At 45.7% G+C, this 21,358-nt stretch overlaps 2 protein-coding genes across 2 annotated transcripts in view; one reads left to right on the top strand and one right to left on the bottom strand.

Moving 5' to 3' along the window:
- The window catches only part of GRM2 (glutamate metabotropic receptor 2), an 88,462-nt gene that overhangs the window by 60,149 nt on the left and 6,955 nt on the right, over positions 1-21,358 (top strand). The window contains exons 3-4 of the mRNA XM_083429373.1: positions 13,173-14,010; positions 15,524-16,590. Coding sequence (XP_083285499.1) covers positions 13,173-14,010; positions 15,524-16,590 — 1,905 coding nt within the window. The remainder of the gene's footprint in view (positions 1-13,172; positions 14,011-15,523; positions 16,591-21,358) is intronic.
- Positions 32-2,275, bottom strand: IQCF6 (IQ motif containing F6). Its single transcript, XM_083429572.1, has 3 exons — positions 2,127-2,275; positions 895-978; positions 32-473 (listed from the first exon to the last, which is right to left on the bottom strand). Exons 1-3 carry the CDS (start codon positions 2,259-2,261, stop codon positions 114-116), a joined length of 579 nt encoding a protein of 192 aa, XP_083285698.1. The 5' UTR covers positions 2,262-2,275; the 3' UTR covers positions 32-113.

Here is a 21,358-nt window from a genome sequence, read left to right as displayed (position 1 = left end):
ACCCACAGTAAACAGACAGCAGCCGTACAACTGTATGACAAAGCATGCATTTATTTCACTCCCTGGAGTCTGAGTTTGAAAGCAGTCTCTTCTACCTTCTCCACAGAGACTCTTTACTCAACAACAATCTCAATGTTCAAATCTATGCCATCTTGATTCAGGTTGCTAAGAGAATAGGAGCCGGAGGATTTCCGGAAGCTGTGGTGCCGCCAGTTACTTTGGATGATCTGGGCTGCCCTTTGATACTTCTTGTACCGTGTTCTCATAAGCCACATCTTAAACATTGATTGCAAGAGGACGGAAGCCTTCTCAGACCAAATGTACGTCGATAATGCCATTGCCCTTTTCTCTTCTCGTCTCCGGAAGGAAATCATGCGCCACCATTTCTGGACCAACCATGCACAGACGATGGCGTGTTGCAGGCTACGGCGGACTAGAGTACCACGCCACCATTTCTGGATGGTAATAGCAGCCTAAAAGTAGGAAACAATGACTCAGTTGTCACTACAACATAAGCAGAAAGGGGCCGAGGCACAAATCCCGTTCCCTGTTAGTTTTCTCTCTCATACAAGAATCAGTCATATTGTGTCAGACATTTAATAGTTTCCGTCAGCCAAACAAGACACAAAACTGAAAAGATGCAAACTGGATGTTGAAAATGGTCTTTTCCCACCTGTGTCTAACAGCTAGGCCACAACCTTATAGTTCTCACTAAAAAAAACAACCTACCTGGAAGCAGGAATGGTGGCAGTGAAGGAAAAGCGCTTAAGAACGTAAGAAGAGCTCTGCTGGATTAAGCCAATGGCCCATGTAGTCCAGCATCTTGTTCTCCCAGTGGCCCCCCAGATGCCTCTAGGAAGGCAAAATTGCCTGTATAGAAAGTCTGGCATGTACCTTAACTTCCTTTTTCGAAGTTTCTGGCATTGAAGGTGGTGGTGACGTTGACGTTGGTGGTGGCGACGTTGATTTTTTGCGTGCCTTATGAAAAGATGGCCAGAATAAAGAAAAAAGAAAGAAATATAAGCATAGAGAAGGGTCAAAAGAGTCTGTAGGACTGCTGAGCCTTATGCTACAAGAGCATTCAAGCTCTTTACCAATGGCTGCCCTTCCATTTATGTAATTTTGCATTTGTTGGGTGCAAAAGGCCAGCGCTTGACTAATGAGCAAGAGGGTGGTGCAGCAACTGACTACACTACATCTTGCTTTTTATGAAAACCAGTGCTTACTTCCTAAAAATAGATGTGTGGTTCAGGCATGTTCCAGAAGCTAACTGTTCCGTTGTTCCATCCTAATTCCAGAGATTGTGTGGGTTACTGATGTATCTGAATGTGCCTACTTCACAGTGTGCAAAGCTCGCTCTAGCCCAGGCTCCCCACCCTCACCAGCAGAGAAGCGTCATTCAAAGCTGGCACTGTTGCTGGTGCTTTGTGGGCACCACCGCACAAAGCAAATAAGGAAGGCTGGTGTGGCGTGGCACCAGCAGGGTGGTGGCACGGCAAGTCCGGTTTCAGCTCAAGTGGTTAAATTGAACAGGCCACCCCTGGTTTCACCCTCCTCTCCTCCACTATCATAACTAAAACACAGCCAACTGCCCCAGCTGTTGTTTGGCTTGGGGATGAAAGCTCCCACTGATACCATTGGAGACATGAGGATGGCAGTGCAACAAAGGACTCAGTTTCTGAGCATTGTATTTTGTGTAGCGTAGGACACTTTGCGGGGATGCAGGTGGCGCTGTGGGTTAAACCTCAGCACCTAGGACTTGCCGATCGCATGGTCGACGGTTCGAATCCCCGCGGTGGGGTGCGCTCCAGTCGTTTGGTCGGTCCCAGCGCCTGCCAACCTAGCAGTTCGAAAGCACCCCCGGGTGCAAGTAGATAAATAGGGACCGCTTACTAGCGGGAAGGTAAACGGCGTTCCATGTGCTGCGCTGGTGCTGGCTCGCCAGAGCAGCTTCGTCACGCTGGCCACGTGACCCGGAAGTGTCTGCGGACAGCTCCGGCTCCCGGCCTCTAGAGTGAGATTAGCGCACACCCCTAGAGTCTGTCAAGACTGGCCCGTACGGGCAGGGGTACCTTTACCTTTAAGACACTTTGCAAAGGAAGATTGGCACTCGGCACTCAACTTACGCAACATTTTTTACAGAAAGCAATCATCTCTTTCAGGGAAAGCCCATGTCTCGAGGGGAAATGATGATCTGCTTCTAGCAACTGAAGCTCTCTTAGAATCGCAACATCGAGCTGGGTTGTAAACTCTGATGTCATAATGAACACGCCGACACTCCCCTGCTCTAATTCTCACTAGTTAAGAATGAGTCTGTCAGATAGGATTTGTCATTGCTTAACTGGCTGGGCTAGAGAAATGTCACTTCTGTGTGTGCATGCACCATGGAAACAGGAGGAAGTTTTCCTTCTGGAGCCAGTTTTTTTTAATTGGCAGAGAAGGCTGAGCTTAGGCGAGGGATGTTCATACAAGCAAGCAACTGCACCTGCCAACTGATGGCACAACAACCATCCTTTCCCCCCTTCCTGTATGGCTGTGGGCGCACCTGGCTCAGTCTTGTTTTCTCTTTCACACCCATGGCCAGACGCAGTTGCACTGTTAGGGTCAGACTTTGTGGGGGGCATCTGGGGTGCTGCAGTCTGGGTGGGCCCACAAACGATGCCAGTGAATGAATGGCAGGTTCTGGGGGGTGGCTGTGGTCAGCCATGGTGTGTAACGGAACGAGGCAGGGCACCCTCCAAAGCTCTGCCCATCTGGCATTTTCATTCCCCCACCATCTTTCTGGGTCCAGAGGCATTCTGGGGTAATAAATATTTTGGGCAGCTGGTTCAACACAGCACTTGGTGGGCCAACCATGTCCAGGACCAGGCAGCGAAACGACAATGCAAACCAGAGACACCTTGGCCAGCCTAGCTTACAATATCTTCTGACAAGCCTGGCCAACCCTGAGGTTCTGCAAGGTGGCTAGAGCCTGTCCTTCCTCTCAAGCCAGCCCCATCCACACCACAGAGATATTGTGGGAAACTCCATGCAATCTCATCTCTGGCCGTCCAAAACCTTTAGCAAAAAGGAAAGGGAACCCCTTGCACTAGGGCCATCTTTATCCAGGGGTGCAAGGGGTGTGGGGCACCCAGGCACCAAATTCTGGTGGGGGGGTGCCAAGTGTCCGCTGCTGAAGCCACCTAAGCTCTTAACTATCCACCTGTTATGAAATAATAAATAATTTTGATCAAGCTAGAAACACAAAATACGTATATATCTAGGTATCACCGAAATGTATACCTACTGTTTCACGAAAGGACTTTCGACTTTGTGCACTCATTTACCAAAGACGCGCCGCGCCAGAGGCGATACTTGGCATTCAGAATGGCGGCACTTGTCAGACGAGTCAACAAAGGCACTTGTCATTCTCAATGGCGCCGTGCACGCGAAATTAACTCTTACAAAATATTATGTTACGTATTGTATTGAGCTGCTATGTGGCAGTGGGGTGAGTCAGCGGCACCTTTGACATGACTGATCTCGCACCTTCCTGCTAGCTGCATGCAAGCTGCGTGAGATCAGTCGTGTCAAAGGTGCCGCTGACCCCGAGCAAAACATTGCAAATTGCGTTTGAATTTCATCACTTACAGTTCAAATTCATTTAGAGAAATCGTTTAAAAAAATGTTTATTTTCGCTAATTGTCGGCATTTTCTTTGACTAACTACTTATTACTTAGGGCTCTTCTACACATGCATTTCAGCACGCAATTTTAGTTTCGCATTTCCGCAAAAAAGCACCTAGAGCACACACACACTATGAATTCCGTGAGCTGCATTTGTTCTTCATTTTACGATGAATGCCAAAGTTAATTTGGGGGCTAAACTAAATTTGGGGGCGCTGGGCGGATCTTTGCACCCCGGCGGCGCATATGCTAAAGCACAAAGCTGATCACCAGCCACACAAGCACTTCTGCTTGCCTGAGGGAAGTGATCTGCCTTCTCCTCCCCCTGGGGGCTCTTCTGGGGGCTGTCTCCTGACCCTCCAGAGCAGATCTGAAGGGGGGCATATGGGGATGAGAGGGGGGGAGCCCCACTGCATGAGTGAAAGTCCTTGTGTGGACTTCCACTGGTGGGACTGGTTAGTTAAATCTGTCCTTACCTAAGGGAGTCCCCCCAGTATGTAGAAACCACTCCCTTATATGTTGGGTCGCTTTGTTTTGCTTCCAAATTTGTAGGCACACAAACACCTATTGGAACTTGTGGGGATAATTGTAGCCTAATGCAGTATGGAAGTGGATTTACCTGATCTGTGCTTTCCCTTCGATAATCATGGAATCCTACAACTGTAGAGCTGGAAGGGAACACAAGGATCATCTAGTCCAAACCCCCCGCAATGCAGGAATCTGTCACCCAACATGGGGCACAAACTGCTGACCCTGAGATTAAGAGTCTCATGCTATGGCTCTAAGGACAAGTTGGTGACAAGAGATAAATTGTTCTCACTAAAGTCTAATGGATAACTAGCATTACTTTTACAGATCTTTTTTAACATTTGAACAAAAGAGCTACTTAGACCCCACCCCCCAGCTGTTACAGAGGCAATCTACCATAATTACGATCATAGCTGTTAAATAAACAACAGTCCATTAGCAAGAGAGAAATGGCTGCGTTATTGTAGAGGTCTTAAATAGCCCGGAGTTTTGCACTGAGTCTTGCAAAAGCCCGGTTCTGCAAGGGGTTATGAAATTATAACATCATGCTAATAATTCTAAAATCAAGCCTGGCAGGTGTGGAAGATTGTTCCCATTCCCCACAGCGTATACAGTTAAACACAAGGCTTTAGGTCAAATGCCCTTGACACTGCCGGTGGGGAGTCCTTGAAGGGCAATTTGCCATCTCGGGTGCCTTCTTGCCGCTATGGAATGTAATTTTCTGCTTAAAATTTATTTGTGCATGTTAATTATGCAGCAAGGTTTTGACACATCCAGAGCTGTGAAGTGTGTTCTGGTTCTCAACTCCGAAGAGCCTATCAGATGGCAGGGCTTTTTCCTCTAGCCTGCCTCTTTTGTAGTCTGTATTTTTAACAACCTCATTAGTGAGGATTTCTCCCCTTTGAAGATAATGAGCATTACTGCAGAGCATCTGGACCAAGTGGAGAGTTTGAGTCGCAGACTGCAGCAGCACCATCCGCAGCTCTGGGTGCACATTTTCACTGCTGGTAGATTATTTGACTTGCTCTTCAGTTTTTCCTCTTTCGGAAGGGCTCTTAGGCCAGGCACAAAGGCAGCAGATTAGCTTTCTCCCTGCACAACATCTGCTTGTACATCACTGTGATCTACATCAGTCGTAGAATTGTGTAGCCTGCCTTGCAGCTCTTAGAGGAACGGATCTGCAACAACCTTATTAGTGAAGCCTCCCTTCTGCTGCCTTTTACATGAGCTACGTTATAGCATCCATAGTAACCGTAAATGTACTGCTTTGTCTGCTCTAGTTTGGCTTCAGACTGTAATAGGTGCTTGTCATTCTCCCTCCTAATAATATAATGGAAGCTTTTACCCCATGCAACCACTTCTGCTTAAATTCTGTGATCTTCCACACTAACATTACATATTAGACATTCCCGCAAAATTCCTTCCGGCTTTTACATTTTGTCGTTAGTATGTTAGCATCATCTCACAAATTCCCTACTAATTACCTGAGTTTATTACATAACCTCACATCATGTCTGATATCAAACTTGTGGTATATCAGGCCTAGCCTTGGTCAACCCCTTTCTCTGGTAACCTCCTAGTGAGACGACTGCAGTATTTTACATGGGGCTGTCTCTCAGGAAGTGCAGTTCAGAAACTGCAGTTAAGTTAGAACAATGGCAGGGAACTGGTTCCAGCCCATAAGCCAGATCCTTACCTCCCTCATCTTCCATGGGCCAACTTAGACTGATGGACAGTGCCACCCACGTATCAATCACCCAACATCACAATGATGTCAGGTAATCTGCTTTCCTTGGCCTGCGTGGTTTGAGATCAAATTGCATGGGCAAAGGCACAGCGCATTTCAGACACTGATGACCAGCTAATTGTCAGTGCTTGTACTGATAGTGATTTTCTGCTTGCCAGTGCTGCGAACCCCTACCATCCACCTGACATCCTATATGACATTTGGTGTAGGCCAGGTGGGTGTGGCTTGGCCAAAACAGCCTCATGGGGAAAACTGGGGAGGCATGCCAGGCCTAACTATGTCTACAGGTTCTCCACCGCTAGTTTAGACCATGGCTGCTAGACAACAAGCTGTCCTGGGAATTAATATATATATATATATATTTCACCACTGCTTTGCTGACACCACTGGTGACTGGTGTGGTTCTGGGCCCATTTGAAAATGCTGATCTTGACCTTTAAGGCTTGCCAACAGGAACCTGGAGGAGAGCCTGTCTCCACATGTGCCTGGCCATCGATTCTCACCAGAGGTGCTTCTTCAGATTCCTCCATGGCTACTGGGGAGAATAGAGGGCTTTCACTGAAGATGCCCTGGCTCTGACATGGCCCACATCCACCCTCTCACCGAGTGGTGAGGCAAGAGCGGGGCATTACAAGCATGAAGTGTTGCAGCTCATCTTCCTCACCCACGGGGCAGAGAAGACAAGTGCCAAGGCCTTGTGGAATGCCCCCTCTCTCCCTAAATTTGGCAAGAGTGGGGGCATTCCACCTCACAGTAAAAGTGGTAATGGCGGCATATTCCTGTTTCGCCTCAGGTGGAGAAAGGGGATGGACTGCCACAGTTTCCTTGATTTCATTCTTCATCAAGATCTCCACAAGTATTTTAAAGAGGGGGACAACAGCATGTCCTCAGTACTGGATTTATTTTGGTGCCCAGTATTACCAGTCACAATGATTATTGGGGTTTCTAGCTTGCTGGACTCAATGTCCTCTTTGACATATTTTGTAGGTGGAATTCAGGTCCTGCAAAATTTCTGGGAGAAGGGGAAGCTTCAAAGCTATGAGAGAGTGGCTTGTCCACTAGCATATGACCCCTTTGGCCAACATAGCCCAAGTGGTTTGCGTGGTACTCACAGCAGAGTGTTTGCCTTCTCTAAATCAGGGGCAGCCAACCTTTCAGCTGAGGTCATTGAGAAGATCTTGGACACAGTAAAGAAGGTGCAGAAGCTTGATCCTGAAAATCCAAGCCACTCTCTCATAGCTTTGAAGCTTCTCCTTCTCCCAGAAATTTTGCAGGACCTGAATTCCAACTGTTTTCATGACAGTGCAGTGGCCTACGGCTCTGCTTTGCTGCACAGTGAGTGCATTGTACTGTGTCGTTTTTTGCAGAGCCAGAAGCCGCTCCCCTCCCCTTCTAGTCAGTGCAACAGAGAAGGACAAGTGTCACTGCACAGCATTCCTGTGAGGCAGGAGTTTGTTTGTTTGGTGGTTTCTGAAGAATAAAAGCACACCATTAATCTGTAAGATATAGTTCCATAACGGCTTGGAGAACGGCTTCAGACCACAAGGGAAATAATGACAGTGTAAAATAATGACCGAGAGTAAACTATTCCAGCCGTTGGTCACGAAGCAAAAGGAAGAACAAAGAAACAGTGGGGTCACTCAGAGGAGAAGATGGTGAAATGCAAACAGGGGACACAGAAAGGGCTGAACTCCTCAATGCCTTCTTTGCCTCAGTCTTCTCCGATAAGGAAAACAATGCCCAACCTGAAGAATTTGGAGCAAATGATTCAGCAGAGGAAACACAGCCCAGAATAACTAAGGAGATAGTACAAGAATACTTGGCTAGTTTAGATGTATTCAAATCTCCAGGGCCAGATGAACTGCATCCAAGAGTATTAAAAGAACTGGCAGATGTGATCTCAGAACCACTGGCAATCATCTTTGAGAATTCCTGGAGAACAGGCGAAGTCCCGGCAGACTGGAGGAGGGCAAATGTTGTCCCTATTTTCAAAAAGGGGAAAAGAGAGGACCCAAATAATTAGCACCCAGTCAGTCTGACATCAATACCAGGGAAGATTCTGGAGCAGATCATTAAGCGAACAGTCTGTGAGCACCTAGAAAGGAATGCTGTGATCACCAATAGTCAGCAAGGATTTCTGAAAAATAAGTCATGTCAGACTAACCTGATCTCGTTTTTTGACAGAATCACAAGCCTGATAGATGAAGGGAATGCAGTGGATGTAACCTACCTTGATTTCAGCAAGGCATTTGACAAGGTGCCCCATGATATTCTTGTAAAGAAGCTGGTAAAATGCGGTCTTGACTATACTACCACTCAGTGGATTTGTAACTGGCTGACTGACCGGACCCAAAGGGTGCTCATCAATGGTTCCTCTTCATCTTGGAGAAGAGTGACTAGTGGGGTGCCACAGGGTTCTGTCTTGGGCCCGGTCTTATTCAACATCTTTATCAACGACTTGGATGATGGACTCAAGGGCATCCTGATCAAATTTGCAGATGACACCAAACTGGGAGGGGTGGCTAACACCCCAGAGGACAGGATCACACTTCAAAACGACCTTGACAGATTAGAGAACTGGGCCAAAACAAACAAGATGAATTTTAACAGGGAGAAATGTAAAGTATTGCACTTGGGCAAAAAAAAAATACAAGATGGGTGACACCTGGCTTGAGAGCAGTACATGTGAAAAGGGTCTAGGAGTCTTGGTTGACCACAAACTTGACATGAGCCAACAGTGTGATGCGGCAGCTAAAAAAGCCAATGCAATTCTGGGCTGCATCAATAGGAGTATAGCATCTAGATCAAGGGAAGTAATAGTGTTCTGCTCTGGTCAGACCTCACCTAGAGTACTGTGTCCAGTTCTGGCACCACAGTTCAAGAAGGACACTGACAAACTGGAACGTGTCCAGAGGAGGGCAACCAAAATGGTCAAAGGCCTGGAAACGATGCCTTATGAGGAACGGCTAAGGGAGCTGGGCATGTTTAGCCTGGAGAAGAGGAGGTTAAGGGGTGATATGATAGCCATGTTCAAATATATAAAAGGAGAGGAGGGAGAAAGGTTGTTTTCTGCTGCTCCAGAGAAGCGGACACGGAGCAATGGATCCAAACTACAAGAAAGAAGATTCCACCTAAACATTAGGAAGAACTTCCTGACAGTAAGAGCTGTTCGACAGTGGAATTTGCTGCCAAGGAGTGTGGTGGAGTCTCCTTCTTTGGAGATCTTTAAGCAGATGCTTGACAACCATATGTCAGGAGTGCTCTGATGGTGTTTCCTGCTTGGCAGGGGGTTGGACTCGATGGCCCTTGTGGTCTATTCCAACTCTATGATTCTATGATTCTATGAATGCTCTGGAGAAACTCAGGCCTCAGTCGTAGCAGCTTGTTTTCAGCAACCTTTACTGCATTAGAGCTAACAGCTTTGGATTTCTTTGCACCACGTCATCAAGGAAATATAAGAAATATCCTCAGGGTTTGCAAGCTCAACAGGTGAAGATATCCATTTCTTTGAAGCTCCATGCATCATCTGTTGAGTTTCTGCCTGCCACGTCCCTGAAAGACCCAAGAGTTTGACAAGAGAAGGTGGCAGACATATAGATAGATGAAAGATGATAGATAGATAGATAGATAGATATAGATAGATAGATAGATAGATAGATAGATAGATAGATAGATAGATGATAGATAGATAGATAGATGATAGATAGATAGATGATAGATAGATAGATAGATAGATAGATAGATAGATAGATAGATAGATAGATAGACAGACAGACAGACAGACAGACATATGTTGCAAGCTGCCTTGGGCATTTTTGGTCAAAAAGCAGAAAAAATATTTCAAATAACTAAAGAGACATGTTAAGTAATTTAGATTTGGTGCAATTCCTTGTTTTGGAATATATAGCTCTGTGTTATGTGCATAAATGCTGGAGTATTGAGCAATAATAATAATAATAATAATAAACCTACTACTTTATATTTACAGGAAAATTATTCCTAGGGTTTCCATATTTTTATAGTCCTTTTTACAGGAGCTTGATCAACAGATACTACTTTAGTAGGTGATAATGGCTCACCTGCTGATGCCTTCATATATATGCTGTTAATGCAAAAGGGTAGACCAGACATCTTCTGAGAGTTGGCAATTCTAGCCCTTCCTTTCCATTCAGACTCCTTGGATATGCTCATAACTTGGTGTTTAAACAACTCTTTGTTAAGATTGCCTTAGAGAGGAGGGTTCCCCCTCCCCTTTTCTTTGACCATATCCCCTGGGTACTCTATAAATGCACACATACTATGTTACTTTCTGATACTGAGTTGCATTGTATATGTGTGTGTGTGTGCGCGTGCATTGCATATGGTCTGAGGAGGGGGCGTTAATTTCTGAGTCTGCTTAATAGACCGGATGCAACATTTCAGTTTCCATGGGGGTGGACTGAGCAAGAACATGCTGATAGAGGAATAAGATTATCAGAAACATTCAAAGGCCACTTCCTGGATGTATTGCAAAAAGTAGTGTATTTTGAGAGTGCTTGATGTGGTTTTTTCGTAGTAATCGGATAGATATGTGGTATTGAATATAGGCGAGGCAGGCTGCCCCTCCGCAGCCTAAACTGCAACATTTCCGTAGTAAAAATTCAAAATGATTTCAGAATTGGCATTCCAAGTTGGTCATCCTTGAGCGAGCTCTCATATTAAGAGGCAGGTTTCTATTAGCTTTTTTCTTGTTGCAAAGTACTGTCTTTGAGCAATATCCTGCAAATGTGATGGACATTTGTACCAATTATGCATGCAGAGAGCTTGGGAGGCTGTCAATAGGATGCCTTATGCATACATTTGTTATGGCTGCATGTGCAGTCATGGTTAGAAGTGCTCCTGCGTGTGTGACAATCAATGCCATGCCTCTTCCACATGCCAGGAAAGAAGGATTTTACAAACCAAAACAAGATGCTGACAATCTAGAGAGGCTTGTTATTTTGCTGTCTCCAATTATAAAGAGTCTGTAACTTGAAACTAATGGGAAGAGTGGCTCATTGAGTACAACACATAATAGACCCTGCTTTATTTTTCTACTGTGGTAGCTTGGTGTGATTTAGCCTAGTTCCTTATAAAGGGCTAACCATGCAGTCAGTCATATGTAGGTCAGAACATATAGTGGGAAACATGTATCAGATTTTTGTATGAAGCTGCTACCTAATTCACCATCATCTTATCTTGCCACTTGCAATCCACCTCCCATTGAGGCCAGCAGCAAATGCCTATTGATTTGATCAAGATTAAACCCCAGGGTTTTAGCTATTGCAGCTCCAGAGAAAATGTGTCCAAAATGCCATCCATGTATTTATGAGTTCACATCTGTCTGTAAGAAGCTGCAAGAAGCTCACAATGAAATTCCCCATTAAATGCCCTATTCATCTCAGCGAGGGGTTAATTTCAATGGTCCAGGAAGATGATTTAGGCCATTTCAACACCGCAGGACATCACACTTATTGTATTCTGTGTGGCTCAGACTTAAGGTGCCCACTGAACATGTGTCACTCTGTGTCATTTATTCTTTATGCGCTCCAACATCTAGTAGACGTTTGTGCGAAGATTTTCACTGCATACGAAACAGTTTAAATCCATAGTAAAGAAACATCAGTGTAGCATTGATGTGTCATAAACGATTAGCTCAGACAAGGCAAATAAGGTCAACAGTGTTAACCGCTGTTAACCTAATGCCTTAGAAATGGGTTGCAATATTAAGGATATGCTTTCAACAGCAAATGTTTTAATCCTTGGTGGCTGGTGCGACTGGTGGAGTGGGAGGTAAGGAGCCCAGAAGTAGGTGGAGCCAGCCAGAGTCAATGGCAGGCAGAACTAGCTCATTCTAGTTTTGCTCCTATTCGCCTTCCTTCTGAGTTTTACAAGGGGAAACACAGAGACTGAAGTAAAGGAAGCTGACAGGGAGTGCTCTGGGCTGGATGTAAGCAAGAAGGCAGGCAGGCAGGTGAGGGCTGGCTGAGGGCAAGCTGAAGCTGGTGGGGCAGCATCCCAATTGCCCTAATGGACCTACCTTCACTGGTTTAAATATTAGACCATCAGTATATCCCTCTACTGGTGCAGATACATCTCAGTGTGGTACAGAGCATATCATTTACTCGGAATTTGAGCTCTGATTTTTAGAGGACAATTTGCTCGTCCTCATATTCACACCAAAAAGTTAGGAAGTGTGTATGTGAAGGCTCAGATGCCAGCTTATGCAATGCCATCTGGGTACCTGTGCCTTGTAGTTCTTCCATTCTCTTCCTCATCACATTAAACCAGATACAGTGGTACCTTGGGTTAAGAACTTAATTCATTCCGGAGGTCCGTTCTTAACCTGAAACTGTTCTTAACCTGAAGTACCACTTTAGCTAATGGGGCCTCCCACTGCCGCCACACCGCCACCACACAATTTCTGTTCTCATCCTGAAGCAAAGTTCTTAACCTGAGGTACTATTTTTGGGTTAGTGGAGTCTGTAACCTGAAGCATCTGTCACCTGAAGCATCTGTAAGCTGAGGTACCACTGTATACTGACAGACTATGATCAATTTTGTTCTAAACACCAAACCATGGTTTGCACTGACTACAGTTTAGAATTTGAACCACAGTTTGAGAATCATATAGAAGGCAAACCATGCTTTAATTCAGAGCTTCTTGTGCGTTTTCATTTTCCATCCTCTCTGGACTCAGCTTCTTAAATGCATGTTGCTCATTTCCTTCACATGGTGAAGCAGCATCTGAAGGCAGAAGGATATCTATAGCTATGGCATGTCAAGTCAGATGTCATGCCAAACCACTGGCACCAGAAACCATAGTTTGGAAACCCACTTCAAGCAGTGGTTTCTGATTTGTTGGTTGACTGCAAATGCTTTTTATGTCAGTTCAGGCCCCAAACTAAACCATAGTTAAACTTCCTTAACTTCCTTAATGGTTTGGCCTGATTTCTAAATTGAATTTTCAGGGTAGAGTTGCTCAAATTAGGATCTGGGGAACATGAGGTTTATGAACTGCCTCCTCTTTCAAATGTCAACAGGAGAGTCTTCTGGGGCATTATGTTTAAATTATCACATTTTCCTCTACAGAGCAGGTAGAATATTCTTCATCGCCACTGCTGCTTCATAACTATGCCATTTCTCCTGTTGCTGCTTATGTGTTGCTCATCAAGTTGTTTCCTTCCTTCCTTCCTTCCTCTCTTTCCCTTCAGGTGGCTAACCTGCTGCGACTATTCCAGATCCCCCAGATCAGCTATGCCTCCACCAGTGCCAAGCTCAGCGACAAGACTCGCTACGATTACTTCGCTCGCACTGTCCCACCAGACTTCTACCAGGCAAAGGCTATGTCCGAGATCCTGCGTTTCTTCAACTGGACCTACGTCTCCACGGTGGCCTCAGAAGGTGACTATGGAGAAACAGGCATTGAAGCCTTTGAGCAACAAGCCCGGGCTCGCAACATCTGCATCGCCACCTCTGAGAAAGTGGGCCGTTCCATGAACAAGAAGACCTTTGACGGGGTGATCAAGGCCCTGCTGCAGAAGCCCAGCGCAAGGGTGGTTGTGCTGTTCACCCGGAGCGAAGATGCCCGAGAGCTCTTGGCAGCCGCTCAGAGGATCAACGTGTCCTTCACGTGGGTGGCCAGTGATGGCTGGGGTGCTCTCGAGAGTGTGGTGGCTGGCAGTGAGCCAATAGCTGAAGGAGCTATCACCATTGAATTGGCTTCCTACCCGGTGCAGGAATTCGCAGTGTACTTCCGGAACCTTGACCCCTACAACAACAGCCGAAACCCTTGGTTCCGGGAGTTCTGGGAACACAAGTTCCAGTGCAGCTTCCACAGCCAGAACTGCAGCCGCTTCTCCCTGAAGACAGGCAAGTTTGAGCAGGAATCCAAGATCATGTTTGTAATCAATGCGGTTTACGCAATGGCACACGCCCTGCACAACATGTATCAAGCGCTGTGCCCCAACGCCACCAAGCTCTGCGACCCTATGAAGCCTGTGAACGGCAAGAGGTTCTACAAGGAATTCATGCTGAATGTGACATTTGATGGTAAGCCGAGGTTGTGCTTTGGGGTGTGGGAAAATAAAGGTTTGGGGTGTGATGGGAGAAGAAGGGTGCAGCTTCAGCCTAAGGTGGTCAGTGAGGCCTCATGGCTATTTCTCATATTATATGGGAGAAATATGTGCTTTTCTGTATGGGCACATACAGCACAATGGGAGGGAGGAGATGTGGGATTGCTCCGTTTGGCCGGCCAAAATGCTTGCCCTGGCAGAATGCTTGCTTTAGCTTGATATCAAATTCCGTCTAATATTGCTGGCTCTGGGTCTGCATGCAACTCTGATCTGCTGTTGAGAAGGGAACAAAGCTTAGCCTGAAAGTTGCCTTTCTCCATTTCTGCTCCATCTCTTGACCAGCAAGCACTCACAGTGGTGAGAAGCCTTATAGCACACGACCTGATAAGGAGGAGGAAGAAATGGGGAAAGTCCTCACAACATTGCATCTTCCCTAGACACGGTGTTAATCATCTAACTAGCCATTTCTTGCCTGTTTTCTCTCTGTAAAGAGCAGCCCTGAAGAGCCCTAATCTAGACTGAGATTGCAAGGTTGGTGGAGGGAGGCTTTAACACTGTGGCTCCTTTGAGGCCCTTGTCTAGATCAGGGGGTTTGTGGCTGCTGTTTAATAAAGGAAAAACAAGCACATGAAGCCAGTCATGTGACTACAGTGGTACTTTGGTTTACGAACTTAATCTGTTCCGGAAGTCCGTTCTTAAACCAAAGCATTCTTAAATCAAGGTGTGCTTTCCCATAGCAGCGGGGGACTCAATTTACAAATGGAACACACTCAACAGGAAGCGGAACATGTTCTGCTTCCAAGGCAAAGTTCACAGACCAAAACACCTACTTCCGGGTTTGCAGCATTCTTAATCCAAGTTGTTCATAAACTAAGCTGTTCTTAAACCAAGGTACCACTGTACTGTCACGTCTAGATTGGTCCTTAGGGCTATTCCACCCACAGGTTTGCTGAGCCTATGCAAACAAGTACAGTAGGGGCAACAGACGCATGTCTGTAACATCACAATGCCTGGGAACATGAAATTATGGGTTGAAATAACAAAAAGGAAAAGAAAAACAGCAGAACAGAAAATGTGAGCACATTTAGCATGCTCAAACAGATGATTATGGCACTTGCAATTGAAACTGTAAGGTCAAAAGGGACAAAGCACCCTATTAGGCTTTGGTTCATTTCTAACATATTGTCCTGAATATCCATTTTGATTTTTGTAATTAAAAATAACCAAAAATGGGTTTCCATACATTGCATTCTAATGAAATAGGATTTTCTGCACAAATGTGTTTTTCCCCTCTTCTTAGTGAAACATTTTTCTGTCAATCCCATTAGTCAGAAGTAGATTTATTTCAAAGTATGTCCTCTGTAGACATGCCCTGGAAAGGAGAGTGACAGGTACGTGTGGAGCGCGATTCAATTATATGTGGACATTTGATTTTCTAATCATTTAGCTTTTCCATCATTTAAATGAGCCTTTGCTCTTCTGCTTCGCAGCTCCCTTTCGACCATCATTAGACACCAAAAGCACAGTACGATTTGACCACTGTGGGGATGGGATTGGCCGCTACAATATATTCAACTACCACAGAGCCAACGGGAGGTATCGCTATCAGAAAGTGGGCTTTTGGGCAGAAGGACTCATCCTGAACACAAGCCTCATCCCCTGGGTGAAGACCTCCATCCCTGTTTCCCAGTGCAGCGATCCCTGCAAGAAGAATGAAATGAAGAGCATGCAGCCGGGAGACATGTGCTGTTGGATATGCATTCCCTGCCAGCCTTATGAATATCTGCTGGATGAGTTCACTTGCAGCGATTGTGGGCTTGGCTACTGGCCCAACGCGATGCTGAACGCATGCTATGAGCTGCCCCAAGAGTACATTCGCTGGAAGGACGTCTGGGCTATTGGACCAGTCACCATTTCCTGCCTCGGCTTCATCTCCACCCTGTTTGTTTTTGGCGTCTTCGTGAAGAACAACGACACTCCCATCGTCAAGGCCTCCGGGCGCGAACTGTGCTACATCCTGCTCACCGGGGTTCTGATGTGCTACAGCATGACGTTCATCTTCATCGCCAAGCCCTCTACGGCGGTCTGCGCCTTGCGGCGGCTGGGGCTGGGGACCTCCTTCGCCGTCTGCTACTCGGCCCTCTTGACCAAGACCAACCGCATCGCTCGGATCTTCAGCGGGGTGAAGGAGGGCGTGCAGCGCCCGAGGTTCATCAGCCCCACCTCCCAAGTGGTCATCTGCATGGCTCTGATTTCTTGCCAGCTCATTATCGTCGTCATCTGGCTCCTGGTGGAGACTCCCGGCACTCGGAAGGAGACTGAACCTGACAAAAGGTACATTGTCACACTCAAGTGCAACAACCAAGACTCCAGTATGCTCATTTCACTCACCTACAATGTGCTCTTGATAGTCTTGTGTACAGTCTATGCCTTCAAGACCAGGAAATGCCCTGAGAATTTCAACGAGGCCAAGTTCATTGGGTTCACCATGTACACCACGTGCATCATCTGGCTGGCCTTCCTGCCCATCTTCTACGTCACCTCTAGCGATTACAGGGTAAGTCATCTCTTGCTACGAATGAGGGCGGAAAGTAGCCTGTGGGAGGCACCTTCAGATCACCTATCCTTATTCTGTTGGATGGGGAGAAAATAAGGCGGAGGGGGTGGAGCAGATTCACGCCGGCTGCATCCACACTGCAGTTTGTTCCATTTTCATGACATTTTGCTAAGTGCTCATTTCCACATTGCATTTGAGCTTTCATGTGACATGAAAGCCACTTCCAATGCACTTAGAGGTGACTTGTGTCGAAAAGAATTGCATGTTTGTAAGCATGCTACTGCCATATTGAAGACACAGCAATTCAGCTATTTTGTGGAACTGTAGAGTCCATTCCACCCGCACAAATGTGCAGTTGCTTAAAGAAAACTCAACAGATTGTGTCAAAAACAGCAAGTTGCATAATTTTTCAAGAATCGTAGAAGAATGTGTGTTGCTAGCAATGAACATCAATGATTATCTGCAACTGGGTAATTAGGGACGAGGAAATAATTACTTTCTGGACCTTAAGGTATTTTTTAAAATGAGTACAATATTTCCAACTCTCCATTCCTACTGCATCAGTCTCCCTGGGCCTTAGTGCAGCCCTGCCTTTGGTGTTTGTTTCGCTAGAGAAACAGCAGCCCCCAGTGGCCATCAATGTGATATGCAGACCTTACAGAGGTTCGTTTTCAATATCTGTGAGTTCCAAAGCAGAAAACAGTTTTAATTGTTAATAATGCAATAATCTTTAATAATTATAATATGGGTCTGCGTGGGTTTTTTTTTAATCTTCTGGATATGAAAGCTAAGCAATCTCTGTTGTGGCCTTGGGGGACATTATCCTTCATAAAACAGGGATTGTGGTGTTTGATCTACTTGTTGGGCAGGGAGTTAGGTTAACACTTCCTTGCAGCTTTCCCCAACTCGTTTTAAAGGTAAAGGGTAAAGGTACCCCTGCCCGTACAGGCCAGTCTTGACAGACTCTAAGGTTGTGCGCTCATCTCACTCTAGAGGCCGGGAGCCAGCGCTGTCCGCAGACACTTCCGGGTCACGTGGCCAGTGTGACAAGCTGCATCTGGTGAGCCAGCGCAGCACACAGAAATGCCGTTTACCTTCCCGCTGGTAAGCGGTCCCTATTTATCTAGCGGGGGTGCTTTCGAACTGCTAGGTTGGCAGGCACTGGGACCGAACGACGGGAGCGCACCCCGCTGCGGGGATTCGAACCGCCGACCATGCAATCAGTAAGTCCTAGGCACTGAGGTTTTACCCACAGCGCCACCCGCGTCCCCCCAACTGGTTTTATGTTAGGGCAATTTCACTGGGAAAGATGAGGTATCTGAAAAAGAGGTGCAGGAATTTGTTGTGACAGTCGCTCCTTTGGACTATTGCCAAAGTCATGGGTCATGCTAGTCTGCTTGGCTGGTGGGTATTGGGAACACTAGATTAATACACCCAACATTCAAACAAACCTCCATCTTGAAGCCCCTTCAAAGATGTTGGCAGTTTAACCCAGGGATAGGCAGGCAGGCTTCTGGGATCTACTTTATTCTTTTCCTGCAGCTTCAAGGTTCACCAGCTGGAGTTGAATGCAAAATAGAGATGCATGGTGGTGGAATTAAGATAATTAATTCTGATCATTAAGGAACAGGGTGCTCTGAGTACATGGCTCAGACCATGAATTTGTTTCCACTTTCAGTATCAGAACTGAGCTAACCCACAGATCCACCACTAGCTTGAAATGTACCTATTGCCCACTTCTGGTTTAACCCATCCTATGGCAACATCCCAATTTAAGCTGGGTTCCATCTTCTGTAGAGGTGGGTCACTGGTATAGGGATAGATACTAAAATCTGGTACTGGTAGCAGGCACCTGTTCCATAAGGTCTTCGGTTAAATGCACTTGGCATTTCTGAGAAGCTTGCAGAGTCTTCAGGGAGCTTGTTAATATGATGCTGTGAGAAACTTTGGAACGATGCCTGTAAGAAACTTGGCCCAAAAGGCACCTTATTAGAGCTTTCTGATTTCTGTAAAGAGTACCTGTGTGCTATTAATGGGTGCTGAATAGCACAGCTCCATTGAAGCCACCCGGAAGCAGGGACCTTGCCTGCATGAAATGTGGGAACTTGAGTTTGTAATTTGATTAGGCTAATGGAAAAATCCTGCTATGCAGCTACCTTCTGAAGTGCTGAGTGACAGGGTCCTCTGTGCCCTCGGCTCCCAGAATTACTTTAGAAACTAGTACAAAACTATAAAAGCTTTTATAAAACATCTCTGCTGTCCTCCATCTCCCCGCGCATCTCTCCCCAACTGCTTGTTAGAGCCCAGCATAGCACCCAAGCATGCTCAGGGCTGGTGCAAGACATTTCGCTGCCTGAGGCAGAGCAGCAAGTGCCGCCTCCCCATCAAAGTCAATGTGAAGAAAGCCCAAGGCTGGGAAGTTCCTGTGGTACCCGAGGCAGAACATCCCTGAGGCAAAAGTCCCTCCTCCCAATCCATGGCAGTAAGAATACAACAATAAATTAAATAACCATCTTCTGTGCTTTCATGACACCTCAAATCTGCCTGAGGTTGCATCTCACTCAGCCTAATGGTAGGGCTGGCCCAGTAAAAGCTTGGATGTGTACTCTAAGACTGCCATTAGCTGCCCCCCTCTCTGTTGTGCTGCGCATTTGACCATCTCTAAATAATGTAGGACCCCTGTTTCATCAACACTTTGCACAATATGTATGTTGTTCCAATATCCATCCCAAACTCTGAAACTAGACTAACTCAAGGAGAAGTTTCTAAACACAAAGGTGTTTAATAAGACAAGGCAGCATTTTTTTAAAAAACCCATTCACAATATGTTCATCCCATCTTTTATCCAAGGAACTCAACGCGGAATGCATGGTTCTCATCCTGCCCATTTTATCCTCACAAAAACCCTGTGAGGTAGACTCATCTGGGAGAAAGACATGGGTCATTCAGTGCATATAATTGCAAGTCAAAAGGCAAATTGGGGTGGAGGGGTAAGAGACTTCTGTATCACGTATTAATCAATAAATAAACTCACAGGAGAAATTAGGTGTGCAACAACTGTTTGCAAGGTTTGAGCTTGAACTTGAATGTTGTACTTTTGCAGCCCAGGAAGCTTGTTGTAAAGTTTTAACCCTACTAGTCCAGCAAACTGCTAAGACCTAGTAGTGGCAAGAGACCCACTGTCTTGCTATTGCATTGCTGGGTCTCCACTTCCTGAGCTTGAGGTGGTGACAGAGGAAAACAGCATTTCTCTCATCTTCCCATGTGGGGTCAGACTAAAGGACTTCCCACAGGCAGGAAATTAGAATGAAAATTTCACTAAGCCTGCCAAATACCTGGTCTCAGAAGGCTCCAAAGCAAGAGGAAATGTTTCATCAGAGTTTTGCTAGAGGGTCAGATCAATGACATGTCAAGCCCACTTTCACAGAAACTTGTAAGAGTGGTTTCATAGCAACTGTACAATTAAAAGTACCCCTGGACTTGTGGAGGGATTAAGGGCTGCTTCTTACTTTACATCTTGTATTAAGTTACCAGATAGTCAAATGCAAAGAAGGACTTGCTTTGCACAAGCTGGGAATGGCAAATACGCATTTAAATTAGTATGGTGTTGTTTTCCTAAACCAGAATTAACTATTTTTTAGAAAAGTAGTAATATTTATAAACTTGCAAAGCTAACATGTGCTGTGCTCTGGGGAGCTATCACTAAAAAGTATGCTTCTACTCCTTTGCCAGATAACTGAGCCAATCTCAGCTAAGTCATTTATTATTATTATTATTATTATTATTATTATTATTATTACACCGCCCATCTGGCTGGGTTGCCCCAGTCACTCTATCAATTATGTATACTCAGCAAATCTTAAAGAAACAACGTACTTACACCGTAGCTACCTTCTTGGGGGAAATAGGGGGTACACAGAATATGGGGTGTGACGCTTTCTCGGTTGGCACATCCATTTGTTTTGTTAGGGAGATTGTTCCTTTGTCTTCACTGTTCTCATTGTGGGAAATTGCAGTCAAACATAACTATGCATGAGTGCTAGTTAGTGCATGAAGGGGTTAAGATCACAGAGTTAGATTCATAGATTCAGATAGGATATGTCCCCTTTTCTCCAATTAGGGAGGAAGTGGAGTCTTCTCTTTCTGTTTCCTCTCTCTTATTGTCATGTAATCTACGAGAAAGGGTGTTTTAAGCTTTGCTCCAAGCTTAGAGCACGTGTTTGAAACAATCTGTCCGTATTTTTCTACCCAAGAGTAGAGTTCTCCTAGCTGCTGCTCAAATAAATGCATAAATCTGACCCTTTGGCAAAGGAGCCCTGTAGACAGTGAAAATCCCCCTCCTTCCCCAACTCTTGTGGCAGAATTCTGTGAGCAGAACTCCACTCAGCAGCTCTCTGGTATTTCATATGGGACAATCCTAGCCCTACCTGGAGCCATCAGGGATTGAACCTGAGTCCTTCAGCATGTAAACCAGAAGCTGTGGCCCCTCTTCCAGCTGCATCAGCTACTATAGATGAGAATGTTAAGTTACACAGAACAATTCCTCAGATGCATATGTTAAAGATAAAATACTGATTATCTGTATCTATAGATGCTTTGATGCAACTCAGCCATTGAGTACAGTAGTCCTCAGTGGAGCTGGAGGTCAAGGCAGGGATTCTGTTGATTTAATTACTGAGTCTGCTGTGCAAATCATCTGAGGCTAGAAGCCCTAGGGAGTTTTCAATAAGTGTTTTTCTATATAAAAAAAAATATTCAGGCCCATGAC

The sequence above is a fragment of the Podarcis tiliguerta genome, assembly GCF_965153285.1.
Source record: "Podarcis tiliguerta genome assembly, chromosome: 2".
Classification (NCBI taxonomy): Eukaryota; Metazoa; Chordata; class Lepidosauria; order Squamata; family Lacertidae; genus Podarcis; species Podarcis tiliguerta.
The sequence above is the reverse complement of the archived record's forward strand: the minus strand, read 5'-3'. Positions and strand labels throughout refer to the sequence as shown.